The sequence below is a fragment of the Cherax quadricarinatus genome, chromosome 4 (assembly GCF_038502225.1).
Source record: "Cherax quadricarinatus isolate ZL_2023a chromosome 4, ASM3850222v1, whole genome shotgun sequence".
Classification (NCBI taxonomy): Eukaryota; Metazoa; Arthropoda; class Malacostraca; order Decapoda; family Parastacidae; genus Cherax; species Cherax quadricarinatus.
The window spans coordinates 20,814,273-20,835,613 of record NC_091295.1 but is presented as its reverse complement, the minus strand read 5'-3'; the positions used below and the strand labels follow the sequence as shown (position 1 = coordinate 20,835,613).

At 39.0% G+C, this 21,341-nt stretch overlaps 1 protein-coding gene across 6 annotated transcripts in view; it reads left to right on the top strand.

Annotated features, from left to right (window-relative positions):
* LOC128684392 (vesicle transport protein GOT1B) overlaps positions 1-21,341 on the top strand; it is a 135,778-nt gene that overhangs the window by 89,894 nt on the left and 24,543 nt on the right. For 4 of the 6 annotated variants that reach the window (XR_011393315.1, XR_011393314.1, XR_011393312.1 and 1 more), the window contains one exon: positions 17,943-18,167. Coding sequence is in view for 1 of the 6 variants with exons in the window: in XM_070095208.1 (XP_069951309.1) it covers positions 17,943-17,984 (42 nt within the window). In the remaining 5 variants the exon portion in view is untranslated. Of the gene's footprint in view, positions 1-17,942; positions 18,305-21,341 lie in introns of those variants that run through there. The other 2 variants (XM_070095196.1, XM_070095208.1) reach the window with 1 other exon arrangement.

Below are 21,341 nucleotides of genomic sequence, written 5' to 3'. Positions count from 1 at the left end.
ATGACTGGTTACACCATGCATTTGCCCCCACTGTGAAAAATTACCTAACTGAAAAGAAATTAGACCTGAAGTGCCTCCTGGTATTAGACAATGCTCCTGGTCATCCTTCAGACGTGGCAGAGCGACTTTCTGGGGACATGAGCTTAATTAAGGTCAAGTTTTTGCCTCCTAATACCACTCCTCTCCTGCAGCCCATGGACCAGCAGGTCATTTCCAACTTCAAGAAACTGTACACAAAAGCTATGTTTGAAAGGTGCTTTGTAGTGACCTCAGAAACTCAACTGACTCTAAGAGAGTTTTGGAAAGATCACTTTACCATCCTCAATTGTGTAAACATTATAGGTAAGGCTTGGGAGGAAGTGACTAAGAGGACCTTGAACTCTGCTTGGAAAAAACTGTGGCCAGAATGTGTAGACAAAAGGGATTTTGAAGGGTTTGAGGCTAACCCTGAGAATCCTATGCCAGTTGAGGAATCCATTGTGGCACTGGGGAAGTCCTTGGGGTTGGAGGTTAGTGGGGAGGATGTGAAAGAGTTGGTGGAGGAGGACAATGAAGAACTAACCACTGATGAGCTGCTAGATCATCTTCATCAGCATGAGGCCAGACCTGAGGAAACTGCTTCGGAGAAGAGGATAGAGAAATTGAAGAAGTTGCCTACTTTTAAGATCAAGGAAATCTGTGCAATGTGGCTTAAAGTGCAAACCTTTATGGATGAAAATCACCCTGACACAGCTACTGCAAGCCGTGTTGGCAACCTGTACACTGACAATGTTGTGAAACACTTTAGAAATGTCATAAAGAAACGGGAGGTACAGGCCTCTATGGACAGATACGTTGTGCGACAGAAGTCCAGTGACTCTCAAGCTGGTCCTAGTGGCATTAAAAGAACAAGGGAAGTAATCCCAGAAAGAGTTGCTACCTCAAGTCCTAATGGAAGGGGATTCCCCTTCTAAACACTAAGAAGATCCACACTCTCCCCTCCTCCCATCCCATCAATCATCACCAGATCTTCAATAAAGGTAAGTGTCATGTAACTGTGCATATCTTCTTCAGTTTGTGTGTATTAAAATTAATATTTCATGTGGTAAAAAATTTTTTTTTTCAATACTTTGGGGTGTCAGGAACGGATTAATTTGATTTCCATTATTTCTTATGGGGAAAATTAACTCGATTAACAATTATTTCGATTAACGATGAGCTCTCAGGAACGGATTAATATCGCTGGTCGAGGGTCCACTGTATATATATATACAGTGGTCCCTCAATAATCGTCCGGCCTGAAAGTCGTCAATTTCGGAAATAGTCGTGGTATTTCGCCTAATCATTGGCTCGCAAATGGTCCGTTAACTCGCTAATCGTCCTTTGTCCTGGACGCGTCGGCCTCCCTTCCCAGCCAGTGTGCCATTGTTTACCAGTGAGCGACGGTCCCCTCACTTGTTCATACGGAATATTTCATAATATTCCATTCATTTTAGTGCTTGCAAATGCTAAATAAGCTACCATGGCTCCAAGCCTTTGGTAAAGGTGAGAAATACGATTGAATTTAAGAAAAACATCATTGAACAATATGAAAGTGGCGTACATGTGGCCGAACTGGCCAGGATGTATAACACACCCCATACAACCATATATTCCATCATGGCAAAGAAAAAGGAAATCAAGGAAGCTGTTATTGCTTGGAGAAAATTGTGGCCAGATTGTGTCCACAAGAGGGATTTCGAAGGGTTTATGGCTGACCCTGATGAGCCTATGTCAGTTGTGAAATCTATTGTGGCATTGGGGAGTTCCATGGGGTTGGATGTGAGTTTGGGGGATGTGGAAGAGTTGGTGGAGGACCACTACAAAGAGCTAACCACTGAGGAGCTGCAAGAGCTTCAGCAGGAACAGCAACAGATCACAGCTCAGAATCTTGCTGCAGAGGAGGAGGAAGAGAGATGGAAGAAGGTGCCTTCTTCGGAAATTAATGAGATTTTTGAAATGTGGGGTAGGATGGAAAGATTTATGGAGAAACATCACCCTGAGAAGGATGTTGCAAGCCATATCAGCAACTTGTACAGTGACAGTCTTGGCCCATTTTAGGGAAGTTTTAAAGAGACGCCATAAACAGAGTTCTCTGAACATTTTTTTTTCGAGTCAGGACTCAGTGACTCACAAGCTGGTCCTAGCGGCATTAAGAAACAGAGAAGAGAAGTAACCCCAGAAAAGCACTTGGTACCTGAGATGTTGACGGAAGGGGATTCCCCTTCCAAACAGTAATTCAATCTCTTCTCTCCTCCAGTCTTCCATACACTAAGAAGAATTGCCAATAAAGTTAAGTGTTATGCTGTTAATGTTTCATTCATCATGTGCCATTGTATTGTGTATGTACTACATATACATATTTCATGTAAAAAATTTTTTTGTTTTAATACTTCTGGGTGTCAGGAACGGATTAATTGTATTTACATTATTTCTTATGGGGAAAATTGATTCGAAAATCGTCTATTTTGATAATAGTCCCACTTCCAGAAACAGATTAAGGACGATAACTGAGGGACCACTGTATATTCTTCGTAGTAAAAATTATTAGTTTGTCTTGTCTTTCATTCTGTTAATCATTGCTTGAAGCATTTAAAGAGCATGGGGAGGGTTAATGTGTTCCTATTTGGCCGAGTTGAATGTACAGTGGACCCTCAACCAACGATATTAATCCGTTCCTGAGAGCTCATCGTTAATCGAAATTATCGTTAGTCGAGTTAATTTTCCCCATAAGAAATAATGGAAATCAAATTAATCCATTCCTGACACCCCAAAGTATTGAAAAAAAAAATTTTACCACATGAAATATTAATTTTAATACACACAAACTGAAGAAGACATGCACAGTTACATGACACTTACCTTTATTGAAGATCTGGTGATGATTGATGGGATGGGTGGAGGGGAGAGTGTTGATGGTGTTAGTGTTTAGAAGGGGAATCCCCTTCCATTAGGAAGGGGTTACTTCACTTCTTCTTTTAATGACACTAGGACCAGCTTGAGAGTCACTGGACCTCTGTCGCACAACATATCTGTCCATAGAGGCCTGTACCTCCCATTCCTTTATGACATTCCTAAAGTGTTTCACAACATTGTCAGTGTACAGGTTGCCAACACGGCTTGCAGTAGCTGTGTCAGGGTGATTTTCAGCAAAAAAGGTTTGCACTTTAAGCCACATTGCACAGATTTCCTTAACCCTTTCAGGGTCCGTCCCGTAGATCTACGGCTTTACGTTCAGGGTCCAAACCGTAGATCTACGCCATGAGCTCAGCTCACTCTGATAAACTGTGAGTGGTACATTTGGGCCTAGATATGAGAGAATACATCTATGTGGTATGTGTGCACCACATAAAACAGATCCTGCAGCACACTGTGTATAATGAGAGAGAAAAAATTAAATCATGATTTTTCGATTAACCCTTTGACTGTCGCGGCCGTATATATACGTTTGTGAGGTACCGTGTTTGACGTATATATACTCATAAATTCTAGCGGCTTCAAATCAGGCAGGAGAAAGCTAGTAGGCCCACATGTGAGAGAATGGGTCTGTGTGGTCAGTGTGCACCACATAAAAAAAATCCTGGAGCACGCAGTGCATAATGAGAAAAAAAAAACTCCGACCATTTTTTTTAATTAAAATGCCGAATTTGTGGTCTATTTTCGTGTAGTATTTGTGGTTGTATTCTCGTTTTCATGGTCTCATTTGATAGAGTGGAAACTATATTATAGAAATGGAGGCGATTTTGATTAATTTTACTATAAAAAGAACCTGGAAATGGAGCACAAAGTACAGGAAATGTTTGATTTTTGCCGATGTTCAAAAGTAAACAAATGATGTCATTGTCCAATAAATGTCCAAATAGCCATTCTAATACGCAGTCATGAATGGGTTGATGTAATTTTTACAATTATTATAGTATTGCAGTAGTCTGCATAACAGTAAATCTTCTATTTTTTGTTTGAATAAAATTTCAAAATAAAAAGCAAGAGTAATATCACAGGGACCTGGAGACATGACTGATGAACAAAGAAAATCTTATTTTAGAGCCAGGAATGTCTGCATTGTTCATTCTGGACCTTATTTTGAAATTGTCGTATTTTTTAATTTTCGTGAAATTGGCCAAATTGCAAATTTCTGACCATGTTATTGGGTAGTTGAAATCGGTAAATGGGCAGTTTCTTGTGCTCAATCGATAGAAAAAATAGAGTTCTGAAGAAATAGTTATGAGTTTGGTTGACTGGAATAACGGAATTAGCCGAAAATAGGACTCAAAGTGGGCGAAATTGCCGATTTTTAAATATCGCCGAAGTCGCTAACTTCGCGAGAGAGTAATTCCGTCAGTTTTCCATCAAATTTCGTTTTTTTGGTGTCTTTACAATCGGGAAAAGATTCTCTATCATTTCATAAGAAAAAATTTTTTTTTTTTTTTTTTTGAATATTTTGCGACACCAGGAGCAACTTCAGGATTGGGCCCTTCGACAGTCAAAGGGTTAAAACAGCAACTTTGCAGTGTTTTTTCGTATGTTTTTTATAGTTGTATTTGCGATTTCTTGGTCTCATTTGATAGAATGGAAGACATATTACAGAAATAGAGATGATTTTGATTGGTTTTAGCATTGGAAATGGCTTGAAACTGAGCTCAAAGTAGCGGAAATGTTAAATTTTTGCCGATATTCAAGAGTAAACAAACGACCTCACAAGTCTAATACACGTCAGCTGGTGGGTCTAATATACATTCACAAATATGGTGATGATATTTATACAATTATTACAGTATTGCATAACAGTAAATCTTCTATTTTTTGGTGTGAATAAAAATTCATTATGTGAATAAAAAATAAAAATGGAATTTATTTGTAAAGCCTCAAAACATAACTAATGAACAGAGGAAATGTTAGTTTAGTGCCAGGAATGCCTACATTGTTCATTCTGGACCCTATTTTGAAATTGGAATATTTTGAACTTTGTGTTAAATTGGCCAAATTAACAATTTCCGATCACTTTATTTTGTAGTTGAAACAGTTGACTTGGCGATTTCTTGTGCTCAATCGATAGAATAGAAGTAATACTAGTGAAATAGCTAAGAATTTGGTTGATTGGAATAATGTAATTGGCCTAAAATGGGAGTCAAAGTCGCCAAAATCGCCGATTCGTAAATATCGCTGACACATCAAAATTCGCGAGAGCATAATTTCGTCAATTTTCCACCAAATTTCTTACTTTTTGTTTCATTACCTTCACAAAAAGATTCTCTACGATTTCATAAGAAAAAATAACAAATTTTTTTTTTGAAAATTCTTGGACACTGGTGCGTGACTTCAGATTTAGGCCTTGGACCCTGAAAGGGTTAATCTTAGAAGTAGGCAACTTCTTCAATTTCTCTATCCCCTCCTCCAAAACAGTTTCCTCAGGTCTGGCCTCTTGCTGTTGAAGATGATCTAGCAGCTCATCAGTGGTTAGTTCTTCATTGTCCTCCTCCACCAACTCTTCCACATCCTCCCCACTAACCTCCAACCCAAGGACTTCCCCAGTGCCACAATGGATTCCTCAACTGGCATACGATTCTCAGGGTTAGCCTCAAACCCTTCAAAATCCCTTTTGTCTACACATTCTGGCCACAGTTTTTTCCAAGCAGAGTTCAAGGTCCTCTTAGTCACTTCCTCCCAAGCCTTACCTATAATGTTTACACAATTTAGGATGGTAAAGTGATCTTTCCAAAACTCTCTTAGTCAGTTGAGTTTCTGAGGTCACTACAAAGCACCTTTCAAACATAGCTTTTGTGTACAGTTTCTTGAACTTTGCAATGACCTGCTGGTTCATGGGCTACAGGAGAGGAGTGGTATTAGGAGGCAAAAACTTCACCTTAATGAAGTTCATGTCCGCAGAAGTCGCTCTGCCAAGTCTGATGGATGACCAGGAGCATTGTCTAATACCAGGAGGCACTTAAGGCCAATTTATTTTCCAGGAGGTAATTTTTCACAGTGGGGGCAAATGCATGGTGTAACCAGTCATAGAAAAAGTCCCTAGTGACCCATGCCTTACTGTTTGCCCTCCACTGCACACAAATTAGCCTTGAGGACATTGTTTTTTCCTGAACACTCTGGGAGTTTCAGAGTGATATGCCAATAAAGGCTTCACTTTGCAATCACTACTAGCATTGGCACACATCAACAGAGTAAGCCTGTCTTTCATAGGCTTATGTCCTGGGAGTGCCTTTTCCTCCTGAGTAATGTAGGTCCTGCTTGGCATTTTCTTCCAAAACAGGCCTGTGTACACTGCCTATGTACTCCTTGAATTCCTGCACATATTTTTCAGCTGCTTTGTGGTCCGAACTGGCAGCCTCACCATGCCTTATCACACTATGTATGCCATTACGATTCTTAAATCTCTCAAACCAACCTTTGCTTGCCTTAAATTCACTCACATCACCACTAGTTGCACGCATTTTTTTTTAATTAAATCGTCATGCAACTTCCTACCCTTTTCACATATGATTGCTTGAGAGATGCTATCTCCTGCTATCTGTTTTTCGTTTATCCACACCAATTACAGTCTCTCAACATCTTCTATCACTTGCGATCTCAGTTTCGAAAACGTAGTTTCACCTTTAGCAAGAACAGCTTCCTTGATTGCCATTTTCTTGCCTACAATAGTAGCGATGGTTGATTGGGGTTTTGTGTACAACCTGTCCAGCTCGGAGACACGCACTCCACTTTCATACTTAGCAATGATCTCTTTCTTCATATCCATAGTAATTCTCACCCTTTTTGCTTTAGGGTTGGCACTAGAAGCTTTCGTGGGGCCCATGGTGACTTATTTTGCAGGTGCAATCACTACAAATGCTGTGATAATATGAAATGTTCCGATTGTATGTTTGGATGGGACCGCGGTGGCTGGCTGGCTTGCAAACACTGGCACCCGCGGGACAAGTGAGGCGCACTCAGACCACAAGTGGATGCGTCTCGAACGGAACAAATAGCGTCGGTCGGGTTTTTTAGCGCTAGTTGAGGCAAAATTTTTGCGTTAAAATGTATCGCTAGTTGGATTTAACGTTAGATGATGCCAACGTTGGTTGAGAGTCCACTGTAATGAGGCTAATCAGTTGATGCACAACCAATGTAAGTCAAATTGCAGTACAGGTCTCCCTCCACATTCGCAAGTTCCATGTTTGTGGGCTTCGAACATTCACAAATGCCCAGCTGCCCACTCATATTGAAAATACATGTATACATGTAATTGCGTATTTTAGGAATTGATGAAAGTTAAGACACTTGTGCAACATCTGGTTATCTTTATTGTAAACGTTTCGCCATCCAGTGGCTTTATCAATACAAATTCTTGGACATAATTAGAAAACAGAAGAACTATATACAAAAGATGAGGTAATCAGTCCCTCAGCCTTGGAGGTGGTGTTTACAACACCTACTTCCACTGGGGAATCCCGCCTACCAGTGACTATGCCCTCGTCTGCTACACATCTCTCTTCACTGACGCCTATATAAGCGCCAGTCTCCTTACCTGTGCTTCAGAATCTCTACAACCACGGTGTTGTAAACACCACCTCCAAGGCTGAGGGACTGATTACCTCATCTTTTGTATATACAGTAGTTCTTCTGTTTTCTAATTATGTCCAAGAATTTGTATTGATAAAGCCACTGGATGGCGAAACGTTTACAATAAAGATAACCAGATGTTGCACAAGTGTCTTAACTTTCATCTTGTCGGTATTGTATACCTGTCTTGCACATGTTAGGAATTGTGGAGGTGGCAGAGTTTGTTCGGAGACAGGACAAGATAGTCGTTCAGTATGTCACTAATATCAACTCTGCGGCTTATCTATCCATCACAATTGATCTAATACAACATAATAAACAATATTAATAACAGTAATAACAATATTAATAACAGTAACAACCACTTGTTATTAATATTCATATTAAAAATGAGTGGTGTTGTGTTGGGTGTATAAGGGCCACTGAGAGCATATGCCGTACATAGTGGTGGTGAAGGCCAGCAGAGGCAGCGGTGTTCTGAGTAACCCTATATACCTCCAACAACATTGGAGGAGTTAGGTTCTTGCTGTTCTTTTTCTATCGATTAATCACTTATCTTACTTGCTACACTCTTAATACTTCACTTTATCGCTGGCTGGAGCTATAGCCTTTATTGACTCGTGCTGCTTTAGTATCGTACATATCGTAGAATCACTAAAGAAGGCACATTCTCCCCTCTCCCTTCCTCCTCCACTTTGGTACTCTGCTACAAGTTCTTTCTTGAATTCTATAGTCTTTCTCAACTTCTTTACCAAAGCGCTGGCACTAGTACAATATTTTATGATGTTTTCATGTGTTTTATGATTATTCATGGTTCAATAGGTTAAGGAAGCAGTATTGTTAGGCTAAGTCTGTCTGAATTTTTTGGGTTATCCTAGGTTGATGGTTTCCTTACTTCATTCCTTCCTTCCTTCCCTCCTTCCTTCCCTCCTTCCTTCCCTCCTTCATTCCTTCCTCTCATCTCTTCCTTCTTCCCTTTCTTCCTACCTTCCTTCTTCCTTTCTTCCTTCAGGTTTCCTGGGCATTGCTTTCGGTCACAAACTCCTCAAAACCATGAAATTCATCTTCACTGACACTTCCATCTATGTTTGAACTGTCACTTGGGAACAAAAGAGCCCCAATTAGCCAAGGAGTGAGGAGTTTCTTAGCGCTAAACATGGTGAAAAAGGTGTAATAAAATGGCTTTCCCACAATGCACCACTGGGTCCCTTATTTTTTTTGTACCACACACACTGACCATGGAGACCCATTCTCTCACATCTAGGCATACCAGCTGTTTCCTGCTTAATTTGAGTCCGCTAGAATTTACACGTACTAGTACGGCACCAACTCTGGCGCGTAAGCTGTACTAGTACGGCACCAACCCTGGCGCGTAAGCTGTACTAGTATGGCACCAACCTTGAAAGGGTTAATGTCACCTTTGCACCATTTATAACATTTTTAGTGTACTTTTAAATGTTTATACAGTAGTAGTGTACATTATATTGTAATAAACAGAATAGAGAAAATCAGCTCTAATATTCATTATTTAGGTATGCATACTTGTCAGAGAGCCTGTCGTAAGTCCGAGTCGTCGGTAAACGAGTACATAGCTAATTGAGGAGAGGCTGTATTTAATTCCACCCCTCTCCCAAACACCCTAGCATTTACATCTTTTACAACCCCATGTATAAATTAGATAACACCCTGACCTGAGCCTTGCTATCCTCATTAAAACTTTCTACAGCATTTAGCACTTACCACCTATTCCATACACTTGTAATATCTGCCACATTGTTCCCTGATCCACCCTATCATATGCCTTTTCTAAATCCATAAAAGGAATGAAAACTTCCCTACCTTTTTCTAAATATTTTTCACTTGTATGCTTCAATGTATACACTTAGTTTACACATCCCCTACCCTTTCTAAAGCCTCCTTGTTCATTTGTTCAACTGCAATCCTGCTTTCCATCGTACCCTTAATTCTTTCATTAGTGACCTTATCACAAGTTTTACCTGGTATACTCAGTAGGCTTATTACTCTATAATCTTTACTCTTCCTCCCCCTCCTTCCCTTTATATAAAGGAACTATGCATGTTCTCTGCTAGTTCTTAGGCACCTCTCTCTTTTATACATTTATTGAACAAAAGTACCACCCACTCCAGAACTATATTGTCACCTGCTTTTAACATTTCTGTCATGATCCCTTCAGTCCAGGTGCTTTACCCCTTTTCATTTTACCCTCAGCCTAATGCACCTTCACCACACTCACATCTGGCTCTTCCTTACTCTTAAATGATGTTATGTCTCCCTGGCTAATGCATGAAATAGTCTAGTTTCCTCTCATCTTTCACTATCATTATGCACATAATTTAATAGGTTTGGGCAAGCGAATATGATACAGGGGCACAAGAGTAATAATGTATATGCAATTTGTAGGTGGTTGTGCATCGATTCACGACCAAACAGCTTGCTGATGAAAGGAATGTAGAGAAACTTTTTCCACCTCTCAATCTCTCGCTTATTTTGATACACCTGGAGGTAGGTTGTTATGAATACAAATGGGCCCAACACAGCCTGCCACAGGTTATAATACAGTAGACCATTGTTTAACACTGTACAGTGGACCCCCGCATAGCGACTTTAATCCGTGCAAGAGGGCTGATTGTTATGCGAAATGATCGGTATGCGAATGAATTTTCCCCATAAGAAATAATGGAAATCAAATTAATCCATGCAAGACACCCAAAAGTATGAAAAAAAAATTTTACCACATGAAATATACATTTTCCTACACACAAAGAGAAGGATACATGCACAATAGTAGAGTAGTACATGCACAATATATATTGTGCATGTACTACTCTACTAAATGAAGAATAAATGACACTTACCTTTATTGAAGATGCAGCAATGACTGATGAGACACTGTGTCCTGGGAGTGCCTTTTCCTCCTGAGTACTGTAGGTCCTGTTTGGCATTTTCTTCCAGAACAGGCCTTATCACACTGTGTATGCCACTACGATTCTTAAATCTCTCAAACCAACCTTTGCTGGCTTTAAATTCACCAATATGAGCACTAGTTCCAGGCATTTTTTCCTGTTCACCTGGGTGTTAGTCGACTGGTGTGGGTTGCATCCTGGGAGACAAGATTAAGGACCCCAATGGAAATAAGTTAGACAGTCTTCGATGACACTGACTTTTTTGGGTTATCCTGGGTGGCAAATCCTCTGGGGTTAATTGTTTCTTGGTATTCTCAATAAGCCACACCAACAACGGTGCTACAGCAGCAGCAGCAGCTGACAGTGATACAGCAGCAGCAGACGGTACTACAGCAGCAGCAGACGGTACTACAGCAGCAGCAGACGGTACTACAGCAGCAGCAGACGGTACTACAGCAGCAGCAGACGGTACTACAGCAGCAGCAGCAGCAGCAGCAGCAGCTGACGGTGGTACAACAGCAGCAGCAGCTGACAGTGCTACAGCAGCAGCAGACGATGCTACAGCAGCAGCAGACGATGCTACAGCAGCAGCAGACGGTACTACAGCAGCAGCAGCAGCTGACGGTGGTACAACAGCAGCAGCAGCTGTACCACCAATAGTAGCGATGGTTGATTGGGGTTTATTATACAACCTGGCCAGCTCGGAGACACGCACTCCACTTTCATACTTATCAATGATCTTTTTCTTCATCTCTATAGTAATTCTCACCCTTATTGCTGTAGGGTTGGCACTAGAAGCTTTCTTGGGGCCCATGGTCACTTATTTTCCAGAAAAAATCACCAAAAACACTGTAATAATACGAAATGTTCCGATTGTATGCTTGGATGTTACCGCGGAGGCTGGCTGGTAAACAATGCCACCGGCGGCACATGTGAGGCTGGCTAAGGGCGCACATTGGACGCGTCTCGGACGAAGAGCGGTGAGCGGGTTTTTGGGCAGTATGCGAGGCAAAATTTTTGCGATAAAAGCGAGCGGTATGCGGATTGAACGGTATGCGATGCGTACGGTATGCGGGGGTCCACTGTAGTTGCATTCCTGAAAATGCCATGTTAGTTAAAACCATATTAGACAAACTTAAGGTGTGGAACCAGCCTGTGCTAAACACGCACACTTTTTCAGGCTTTTCTTCCTTATCACACACTGCTTTAAACAACTGTAAGGCCTTTTCCCTAATTAAGATGTAATTAAGTTGTGCACCTTTCTTTATTTTTTGTTCGATCCACTCAAGCAACAAGTTTTCAGTTTTATTTACTTGTGATCTGTGTGTCATTCTTTTCATGAGATGACATCTTGGGTTATTCATTACACAAGCTCGCATATTTGCCTTGTTCTTTTTAATTGTACGAACTGACGCTTCATTAAGGCCATAGGCCCTCACTATATCCACCACACATGAGCCACTCTTAAGCTTGTCTTATATCTCGATTTTCTTCGTAACTCCTAAACTTAAACGCTTAAACTTTTTCTTACCACTTTCAGCAACACTTATATGCCTACTGGGTGCCATGATTGCTTGGCAGATTTAAAGGTATTGTAATTAAAGGATCTAAACTCAATCCACAAACAAAAATAAACACAGCTAGCTCCTAGCAGAGGATGGTCCTACTCGTGTATCTACTCGTGTATGAACCGGCTGGGACAAGGGTGGTGGGGATGGCGGTAGGTCTCCCCTGTTGACTCACTGGTCTAACCCACAGCCAAGCAGAGTGTACCCGGTGGGCGACATGCGCTCCAAATTTTTTCCCCTCCCGCAAACTGAACTGTGTTAAGTTAATTTTACGAAGTGTTATTCAGAAATATGCCACAATTCTTCAGTAGCGCTATAACCAAAACGTGCGAAACAAAATTGTGTTAAACGACAGTCTACTCTATACAGTATATATTCTACTCATCCAGATTGTGAGCATGCTTCATAGATTCTTATCTGGCTAGCCATAGCATGACACTTGATTTGCAGTTAGTGAAGTGAAGATAGTAGAAAGTCCATTGTGAATATGCGTGTGCGTACCACAGTACAGATTGGCCATCACTAATCTGGTAATCAGTAATCTGGCACTAATTTTGACTAGCATAATTTCAAATTTCTGGGGTTGCCACACCAACTTGGCACTACCGTTTGGTGATGCTACTTGCTGCATAAGTCATTCCAATTTCTTTTTCTCCATTTATTGTTATAACCTGCTCACTTTTAGCCCTAGCCATGGTTTCAACGAATAAAAGAAATGATTTTTGTTGTGTAAAGCACATACACCGTACATTGTCCATAAAAGATAAGGTTGCTTTGAAGCCACTGTCAGTCACCATGAGCTCGGCTCTCTCACATAAGCTGTGACCTGTAAATTTGAGTCTACATATGACAGAAGAGGTCTATGTAGGAAGTGTGTACTATATAAAAAATCCTGCTGCACACAGTGCATAATAAAAAAAAATCAGTGACAGTACACTCATTACTTTAAAACGTGTAGTCTTGATGTAGGGCGAGAAGTGTGTAGTATTCGTTTGTAGGAAGTCAGGTATAGGTAGCTGGTAGGTGTAAGTATGTAGCCTGCCTGGGCTACATAGCTACAGCATATGATATTTAACCCTTAAACGGTCCAAACATATATATACGGTGGTCCCTCAATTATCGTCCTTAATCCGTTCCTGGAAGTGGGACTATTATCGAAATAGACGGTTTTCGAATCAATTTTCCCCATAAGAAATAATGTAAATCCAATTAATTCGTTCCAGACACCCAGAAGTATCAACATTTTTTTTTTTTTTTTTACCTAAAAGATAGATTTACATGCACAAAAGAATGAACATTCAACATGACAGTTACCTTTATTGAAGGCTGTTGTTTATGAATGGAAGACAGGGAGGAGGAGAGAGGGAAGAGAGGTTATTGTTTGGAAGGGGAATCCCCCTCCATAGTGACTCTAGGTCACTTCAGGGGTCACTTCCCTAGCATAAATATAGATTTACTTGCAGAAAAAAATGCCAAATAAACGTAAAGCACTAATAAAATGTATAAATGAACATTGGTAATAGGGGTAGTTGATGAGTGGAACGGTCTGCCTAGTAGGGTGATCGAAGCTAAAACATTGGGTAGTTTCAAATTTAGGTTGGATAAGTACATGAGTGAGAGGGGTTGGATTTGAGTCGGACTTGCACCTGAGCTTATTGCTTGGGTAGCATTTCTTCTGTTAGTGGGTTGGATTTGTGAAGGACCAGCCTAGTATGGGCCAGCAGACCTACTGCAGTGTTCCTCCTTTCTTATGTTCTTATTGGAGACTTGTTTGTGTGAGGGAGGGATGGCAAGTTTATTGTTGGAGAATGACACTAATATCAACTCTACGGCTTATTTATCTATCACAATTCAACTAATATGACATAATAAACAATATTAATAACAGAAACATGGAATATACTCTAGAATGAATAAAATAAGTCATTACGTATGTCACGAGAGGTGTTGTGTTGTTGTTGGGTATATAAGGGCCACTGAGAGTAAGCTGTCCATAATGGTGGTGAAGCAGCAGCTGAGGCGGTGGTGTTTTCTGTAGCCCTATATAACTCCAACAACATTGGAGGAGTTGGTAGAATCGCTGAATCACTAAAGAAGGAACCCTCTACCATCATCACTACGACCTTCTACCACTATTACAACTGTTACCACCATCACTACTACCTTCTACCACCATCAACCACTATCACAACTGCTTCCACTCTACCACCACCACCTTTGTATTTTTCTACAAACTTTTTCATAAATTATGTGTGTTTCTCACATTCTTTACCAAAGGGCTGGCACTAGAAGCTTTCTTTGGAGCCATGGTAGCTTATTTAGCACTTGCAAGCACTAAAATCAATGGAATATTATGAAATATTTCGTAGGAGCATGTGAGGGCACCGTCGCTCACTGGTAAACAATGGCACACTGGCTGGGAAGGCAGGCCCAGGCGGCTCAGAGCGTGAGTACACGTCCCGGACAAAGGACGATTAGCGAGTTAACGGATCATTTGCGAGCTAATGTTTAGACGAAATAACGGGACTATTTCCAAAATGGACGACTTTCAGGCCAGACGATTATTGAGGGACCACTGTACGTTCACCTGCGCAGCACCCCGAATATTTTGAGAAAAAAAATTGTTTTTTTTTTTTATAGGAAAAAAGAGCATGTGGTACCCAGGCGTCCCCAATTTTTTCATGTCTAGGCTACTCAGGCCTATCGTGCCAATGTTGAATGAATGACAAATGAAACGTATATATACATTTGGGGCGCTACGCGAGAGAACGTATACAGTGGTCCCTCGCTTTTCGTAGTTCTCGGCAATCGTAAATTTCGCCAATCATAGGGGTATTTTCGTATAAACATGGACTCGCTTTTCATAGGTTGACTCGCGAATAGTAGTTCGTTCGGGTCGCGTACGCACGGTGTGAGCCGGGGCGGCCTCCCTACCCAGCCAGTCTGGCATTGTTTACCAGTGAGTGAAGGTTCCCTCAAGTGCTCCTACGAAATATTTCATAATATTCCACTCATTTTAGTGCTTGCAATTACTAAATAAGCTACCATGGCTCTAAAGAAAGCTCCTAGTGCCAAGCCTGTGGTAAAGAAGGTGAGAAATATGTACAGTGACAAAGTCTTGGGCCATTTTCGGGAAGTGTTAAAGAGACGCCAGAAACAGAGCTCTCTCCACAGTTACTTTGCGAGACAGGACTAGAGTGACTCTCGAGGTGGTCCTAGTGACATTAAGAAACAGAGAAGAGAAGCAACCCCAGAGAAGCAATTGGTACCTGAGGTGTTGCTGGAAGGGGATTCCCCTTCCAAACTGTAAACAATCCAATCTCTCTCCTCCTCCAGTCTCCCATACACTAAGAAGAATCTCCAATAAAGGTAAGTGTTATGCTGTTAATGTTTCATTCATCATTTCCAATTGTATTGTTTATGTACTATATATATATTTCATGTAAAATATTTTTTTGTTTTAATACTTCTGGGTGTCAGGAATGGATTAATTGTATTTACATTATTTCTTATGGGGAAAATTGATTCGCAAATCGTAAATTTCGTTTATAGTAATGGCTCCAGGAATGGATTAATTACGAAAAACGAGGGATCACTGTATATACGTTTGGACTGTTTAACCCCTTCAGGGTCCAAGGCCAAAATCTGAAGTGGTGTCCAAGAATTTTCCCCAAAAAAATTTGCTATTTTTTCTTATGAAATGGTAGAGAATCTTTTTGTGAAGGTAATAAAACAAAAAGTACGAAATTTGATGGAAAATTGATGAAATTATGCTCTCGCGAATTTTGATGTGTCAGCGATATTTACGAATTGGCGATTTTGCCGACTTTGACTCCCATTTTAGGCCAATTACATCATTCCAGTCGACCAAATTCTTAGCTATTTCACTAGTATTACTTCTATTCTATTGATTAAGCACAAGAAATCGCCAAATCAACTGTTTCAACTACAAAATAAAGTGATCGGAAATTGGTAATTTGGCCAATTTAACACAAAGTTCAAAATATTCCAATTTCAAAATAGCGTCCAGAATAAACAATGTAGGCATTCCTGGCACTAAACTAACATTTCCTCGGTTCATTAGTTACGTTTTGAGGCTTTACAAATAAATCCCATTTTGATTTTTTATTCACATAATGAATATTTATTCACACCAAAAAATAGAAGATTTACTGTTATGCAATATTGTAACAATTGTATAAATATCATCACCACATTTGTGAATGTATATTAGACCCACCAGCTGGCGTGTATTAGACGTGTGAGGTCGTTTGTTTACTCTTGAACATCGGCAAAAATTTAACATTTCCGCTACTTTGAGCTCAGTTTCAAGCCATTTCCAGTGCTAAAACCAATCAAAATCATCTCTATTTCTGTAATATGTCTTCCATTCTATCAAATGAGACCAAGAAATTGCAAATACAACCATAAAAAACATATGAAAAAGCACTGCAAAGTTGCTGTTTTAATCGAAAATCTTGGTTTCAGTTTTTTTTCTCTCATACACAGTGTGCTGCAGGATTTGTTTTATGTGGTGCACATATACCACATAGATGTATTCTCTCATATCTAGGCCCAAGTGTACCACTCACAGTTTATCAGAGTGAGCTGAGCTCATGACGTAGATCTACGGTTTGGACCCTGAACGTAAAGCCGTAGATCTACGGGACGGACCCTGAAAGGGTTAAGGGTTAAAGCGGCCCATCAACATACCATGTTCACTGAATATTATTTCTAACAACTACCTTTATATACCATCATAAATGAAGGGAAAAGTGATGAGAAGTCATTCCGAGAATTATAAACAAAGCCAAATGTGTTAGGGGCAGTGACTGGATCAAAGTCGGATTGATACACATTTTCTCTGGTGCTGGACCAGAGAAAACGTAATAATATATTTTCCCTCCTTCCGGCTACCACACCTCGTATTTATGCGATATTTATCATACTGTGGGTGTATGTATCTTGTTTATATACTATGTAATGTGTTTCTTACATAATTTTGAAGAAAATGTCATAGATGGATTAATGAAAAGGGTGAAAAACTGTGACTTTGTGGTGTATTTTCATAGGGTTTTTATGGCTGTTTTCTCGGTTTTTGGTCGTGTTTGATAGAATGGAAGATGTGTTACAGAAATAGATATGATTTTGATTGGTTTCATGATGGAAAGTACCTTGAAATTGAGCTCAAAGTAGTGGAAATGTTCGATTTTTGCCGATGTTCAAGAGTAAACAAATTAAGTTACCATCCAGTATGGGTCCAACTTGCCAGTCTAATACGCAGTCACAAATGGCTTCACATTATTTATAGAGTTATTACAATATTGCAGTATGCATAACTAAATATTTTTATTTTTTGTGTGAAAAAAATTCAAAATGGAAAGCAAGTGTAATATAAGAGGAGCCTGGAAACATGACTAATGAACAGAGAAAATGTTATTTTAGTGCTAGGAATATCTGCATTGTTTATTCTGGACCCTATCTTGAAATTGGCATCTCTTGATATTTATGTGAAATTGGCCAAATTACCAATTTCTGACCACTTTATTGGTTAGTTGACATAGGTTAATAGGCGGTTTCTTGTACTCGGTCGACAATAGAAGGAATATTAGCGAAATAGCTATGAGTTTGGTAGACTGGAACACTGGAATGGGCCAAAAGTAGGGCATAAAGTGGCTGAAATCACTGTTGGGTTAAGTGTATTCTAACCTAACCACTCTGTAATCCATTCAAAATCACTAATCCAGCACCCAACAGGCCCTGATGATGCCGGATTAGTGATGGTCAACCTGTATATAATTTATTTGTTTTTCTAGGGCAAGTTTTTCTTGTAAATTGTACTTAAGTGTTAATCTTGCTATTTTCTCTTCTATTTCAGTTTGTTGATAGATTTGCAGGAGACTCTAAAATGAATGTTTGACAAGAAAAAAATTGTTGAAAACTTTCATATGTAGGATAAAGGAATGTGTCGGCTCATGGCTATGGACAACAGGAATGTTAGTCATATTGCCAGAAGAGAATAGTTTCAGATGAAAATGAAAAGGAACCAAACATGTCACAAACTAGATACTTCCTAGCTCATAGGACTACATGTGACTGAAAGGTATTTCCATGATAAACTTCATTGAAATATGAAATATATTTATTTGTATTGTCAGTATGGTGATTATTACTCATTCTTTCCCTAATCATTTATTGTAACAACTGGTATGTAAGATAAATATAAAACTGCTTCAGTAATGGTCTTTATAATTACAAAGTAAAAATCCTCAGGCATTTCACCTCTTGAATTCAAACCATGTAAATGTAGTTACTTAATGTGTTTAATTACTGGTATAGTACTTTGTTAAAAACAAATGAATATGGTTTCTCTAAATTGATAAGAAATTCTTGAAGTACCACCATAAAGTATATATCTCCAAAAGGTATGCAGCCAGATAATCCAGATAAGTATTGTTTCATGCTAATTATTGGGGGGGGGGGACACTCTAATGTGGAAATAATAATTTTCGTATTACTTTAGTATACGTTATGTCGTATATGATAATTATATCTGATTTTGTGCTTATTTTTTGAAAGATTTGCTCTCTTTTGGTGAAAGATATTTGCACTTGCATAACTGATTATGTTTTGTACATATTTACAAAATAACATTTGTAGATCAATGGTTCAGAGAACCGACAAGTTGATAAATTAGGCACGTGTGCAACTCTTGGGTATCTTTATTGAGGAAACGTTTTGCCAATAAAGATACCCAAGAGTTGCACATGTGTCTAATTTATCAAAATAACATTTGTTGCACTCATTAGAAAACATAAATTTGGCAGAATGAGAAAAAAGTTTATAGAAATAATGGATGCTCTTCATTTATGGAGTTGTGTGTTTAACTGTAAATTTTATGGATCCATGGACACAGTGTGCCACAATTATTCTTTGTCAGGAATTACATTAATGAAGGCTACAGAACTTTGCCTTTACCTATGAGTTCTAACATTGTCACCTGATGATTAGTTTGTAAGAAATTTGTAATGTGCTCACTTCATTTTGTTTATATACAAATAAGACTAAAGCACTTCAGTACAGTATTGTTTAACTTAACTGGTTAATATATACTTTTAACCCTTTCACTGTCGGTGTCATATTAGTACAGCTTACAAGCCAGTGTTGGTGCTGTATTAATGCGCCAAAATTCTAGCGGCTTCAAATCTAGACCCACATGTGAGAGAATGGATCTGCATGGTCAGTGTGCGCAGTATAGAAAAAATCCTGCAGCACCCATTGCGTAATGAGAAAAAAAAACTGACCGTGTTTTTGGTTTAAAACGCTGACTTTGAGGTGTTTTTTTTGTATAGTATTTATGGTTGTATTCTCGTTTTCTTGGTCTCATTTGATAGAATGGAAGATATATTACAGAAATAGAGATGATTTTGATTGGTTTCACGATGAAAAGTACCTTGAAATTGAGCTCAAAGTAGCAGAAATTTTCATATTATGCCGATGTTCATGAGTAGACAAATGACATCACCGTCCAATACATGTCCAACTGGCCAATCTAATATGCAGTCATGAATGGGTTGATATTATTTATACAATTATTACAATAATGCAGTAGTCTGCATAACAGAAAATCTTCTATTTTTTTGTGTGAATAAAAATTTAAAATGGAAAACAAGAGTAATATAAGAGGGGGCTGGAGACATGAGCAATGAACAGAGAAAATGTTATTTTAGTGCCAGGAATGTCTGCATTGTTTATTCTGGACCCTATTTTGAAACTGGCATCTTTTGAAATTTGTGTGAAATTGGCCAAATTGCCAATTTCTGACCACTTTATTGGGTAGTTGAAATCAGTAAATGGGTGGTTTCTTGTACTCACTCGATAGAACAAATGGAGTTCTAGCGACATAGCCATGAGTTTGGTTGACTGGAACAGTGGAATTAGCTGAAAATAAGGCTCAAAGTGGGCGAAATCGCCGATGCATATACATGTATATCTCTGAGACCACTAAGTTCACGAAAGCGTAATTCCATAAGTTTTCCATCATATTTTGTACTTTTGGTGTCATTACTATCGGGAAAAGATTATCATTTCATAAGTTTTTTTTTTTTTTTTTTTTTTTTTTTTTTTTTTTTTTTTTTATACACTGAGAGCAAGTTTGTGAGCAGGGGTTTCACAGAAAGGTTTAACACGTTGGCCATTTCCCACTTAATAGAGTGACCTAAAGAAAAAAATACATTCATTATCACTCATTCCCTAGTTGTCTTTCTGAAAGTGCATGGACATCACAATACAAATGATGCTTTGAATTGCTGTATCCCCATTCATCCCTCAGAATGCAGGCATTGTAAATTCCCATCTCTAGGACTCAAATCTTGCTAACTGGTTTCTCTGAATCCCTTCATAGATGCTGCCTGCTCATGCTTTAACAAGTAGCACATCAAATTAAAAAAAATTTGTCTCCTCTCGTCAATCTAACATGCTTTCACACATCTACTAAATGCTCAAACCCCTTCCACTTAATAAAAAAATGCTTTCTCACCCTTCTTCCCAAAATCTTTCTCTACTCTTTTCTAATATCAGGTCCCTACCACTTTGCACCCTTCAGCAAACCCTTTCTCTTCCTTCCAAAATCTACTTCTTACACTTCTCTCATCTGCTGGGAAAATCTTATAACCAAATTCTTACATCCCATTTTAAATAAATTTTTTTTTTTTTATTTGCTAATTCATATACCTTTTTGAATTGTTCATGAAGCATCACTTCACCAAGAGCTAAAGAGTAACATCACTACTTTTTAGCTCTTGCTCTCTCATATACACCTCTCTTAATCTTATTTAGTCCTCCCTTTTAAAACCCTCCCTCTGTCATTCATACTGTTAACAATCAGTTTTTTCTTAACATACATACTATACCTCTGCATATTCCAAAAACTCACCTTCAGGATTTCAAAAAATGTTTAGTACATTGCGTTTAGAAAAACAATTACTGTACCATTGTACCTGGAATTTTAGTTGCCTTCTATGATGCACATGGCTTATGGAGGAAGAACTATAACCCACTTTCCCTTGGAATAAGGAAGGACATTCTACTGGGGTAAGAGCTATTAAGGAATACAGAAGAATGCAAAGCTAAGTGTATATGGATACACACACATGCAATGTATATTGAGTGTAAGTGGAATTTTGAATGATTCTAATGATTTTAGTTTGGGTTTAACAGAATTAGATATGCAGAGTGAAATTCCACAATGTAGTGTTAGGAGTCTGTATATAATTAA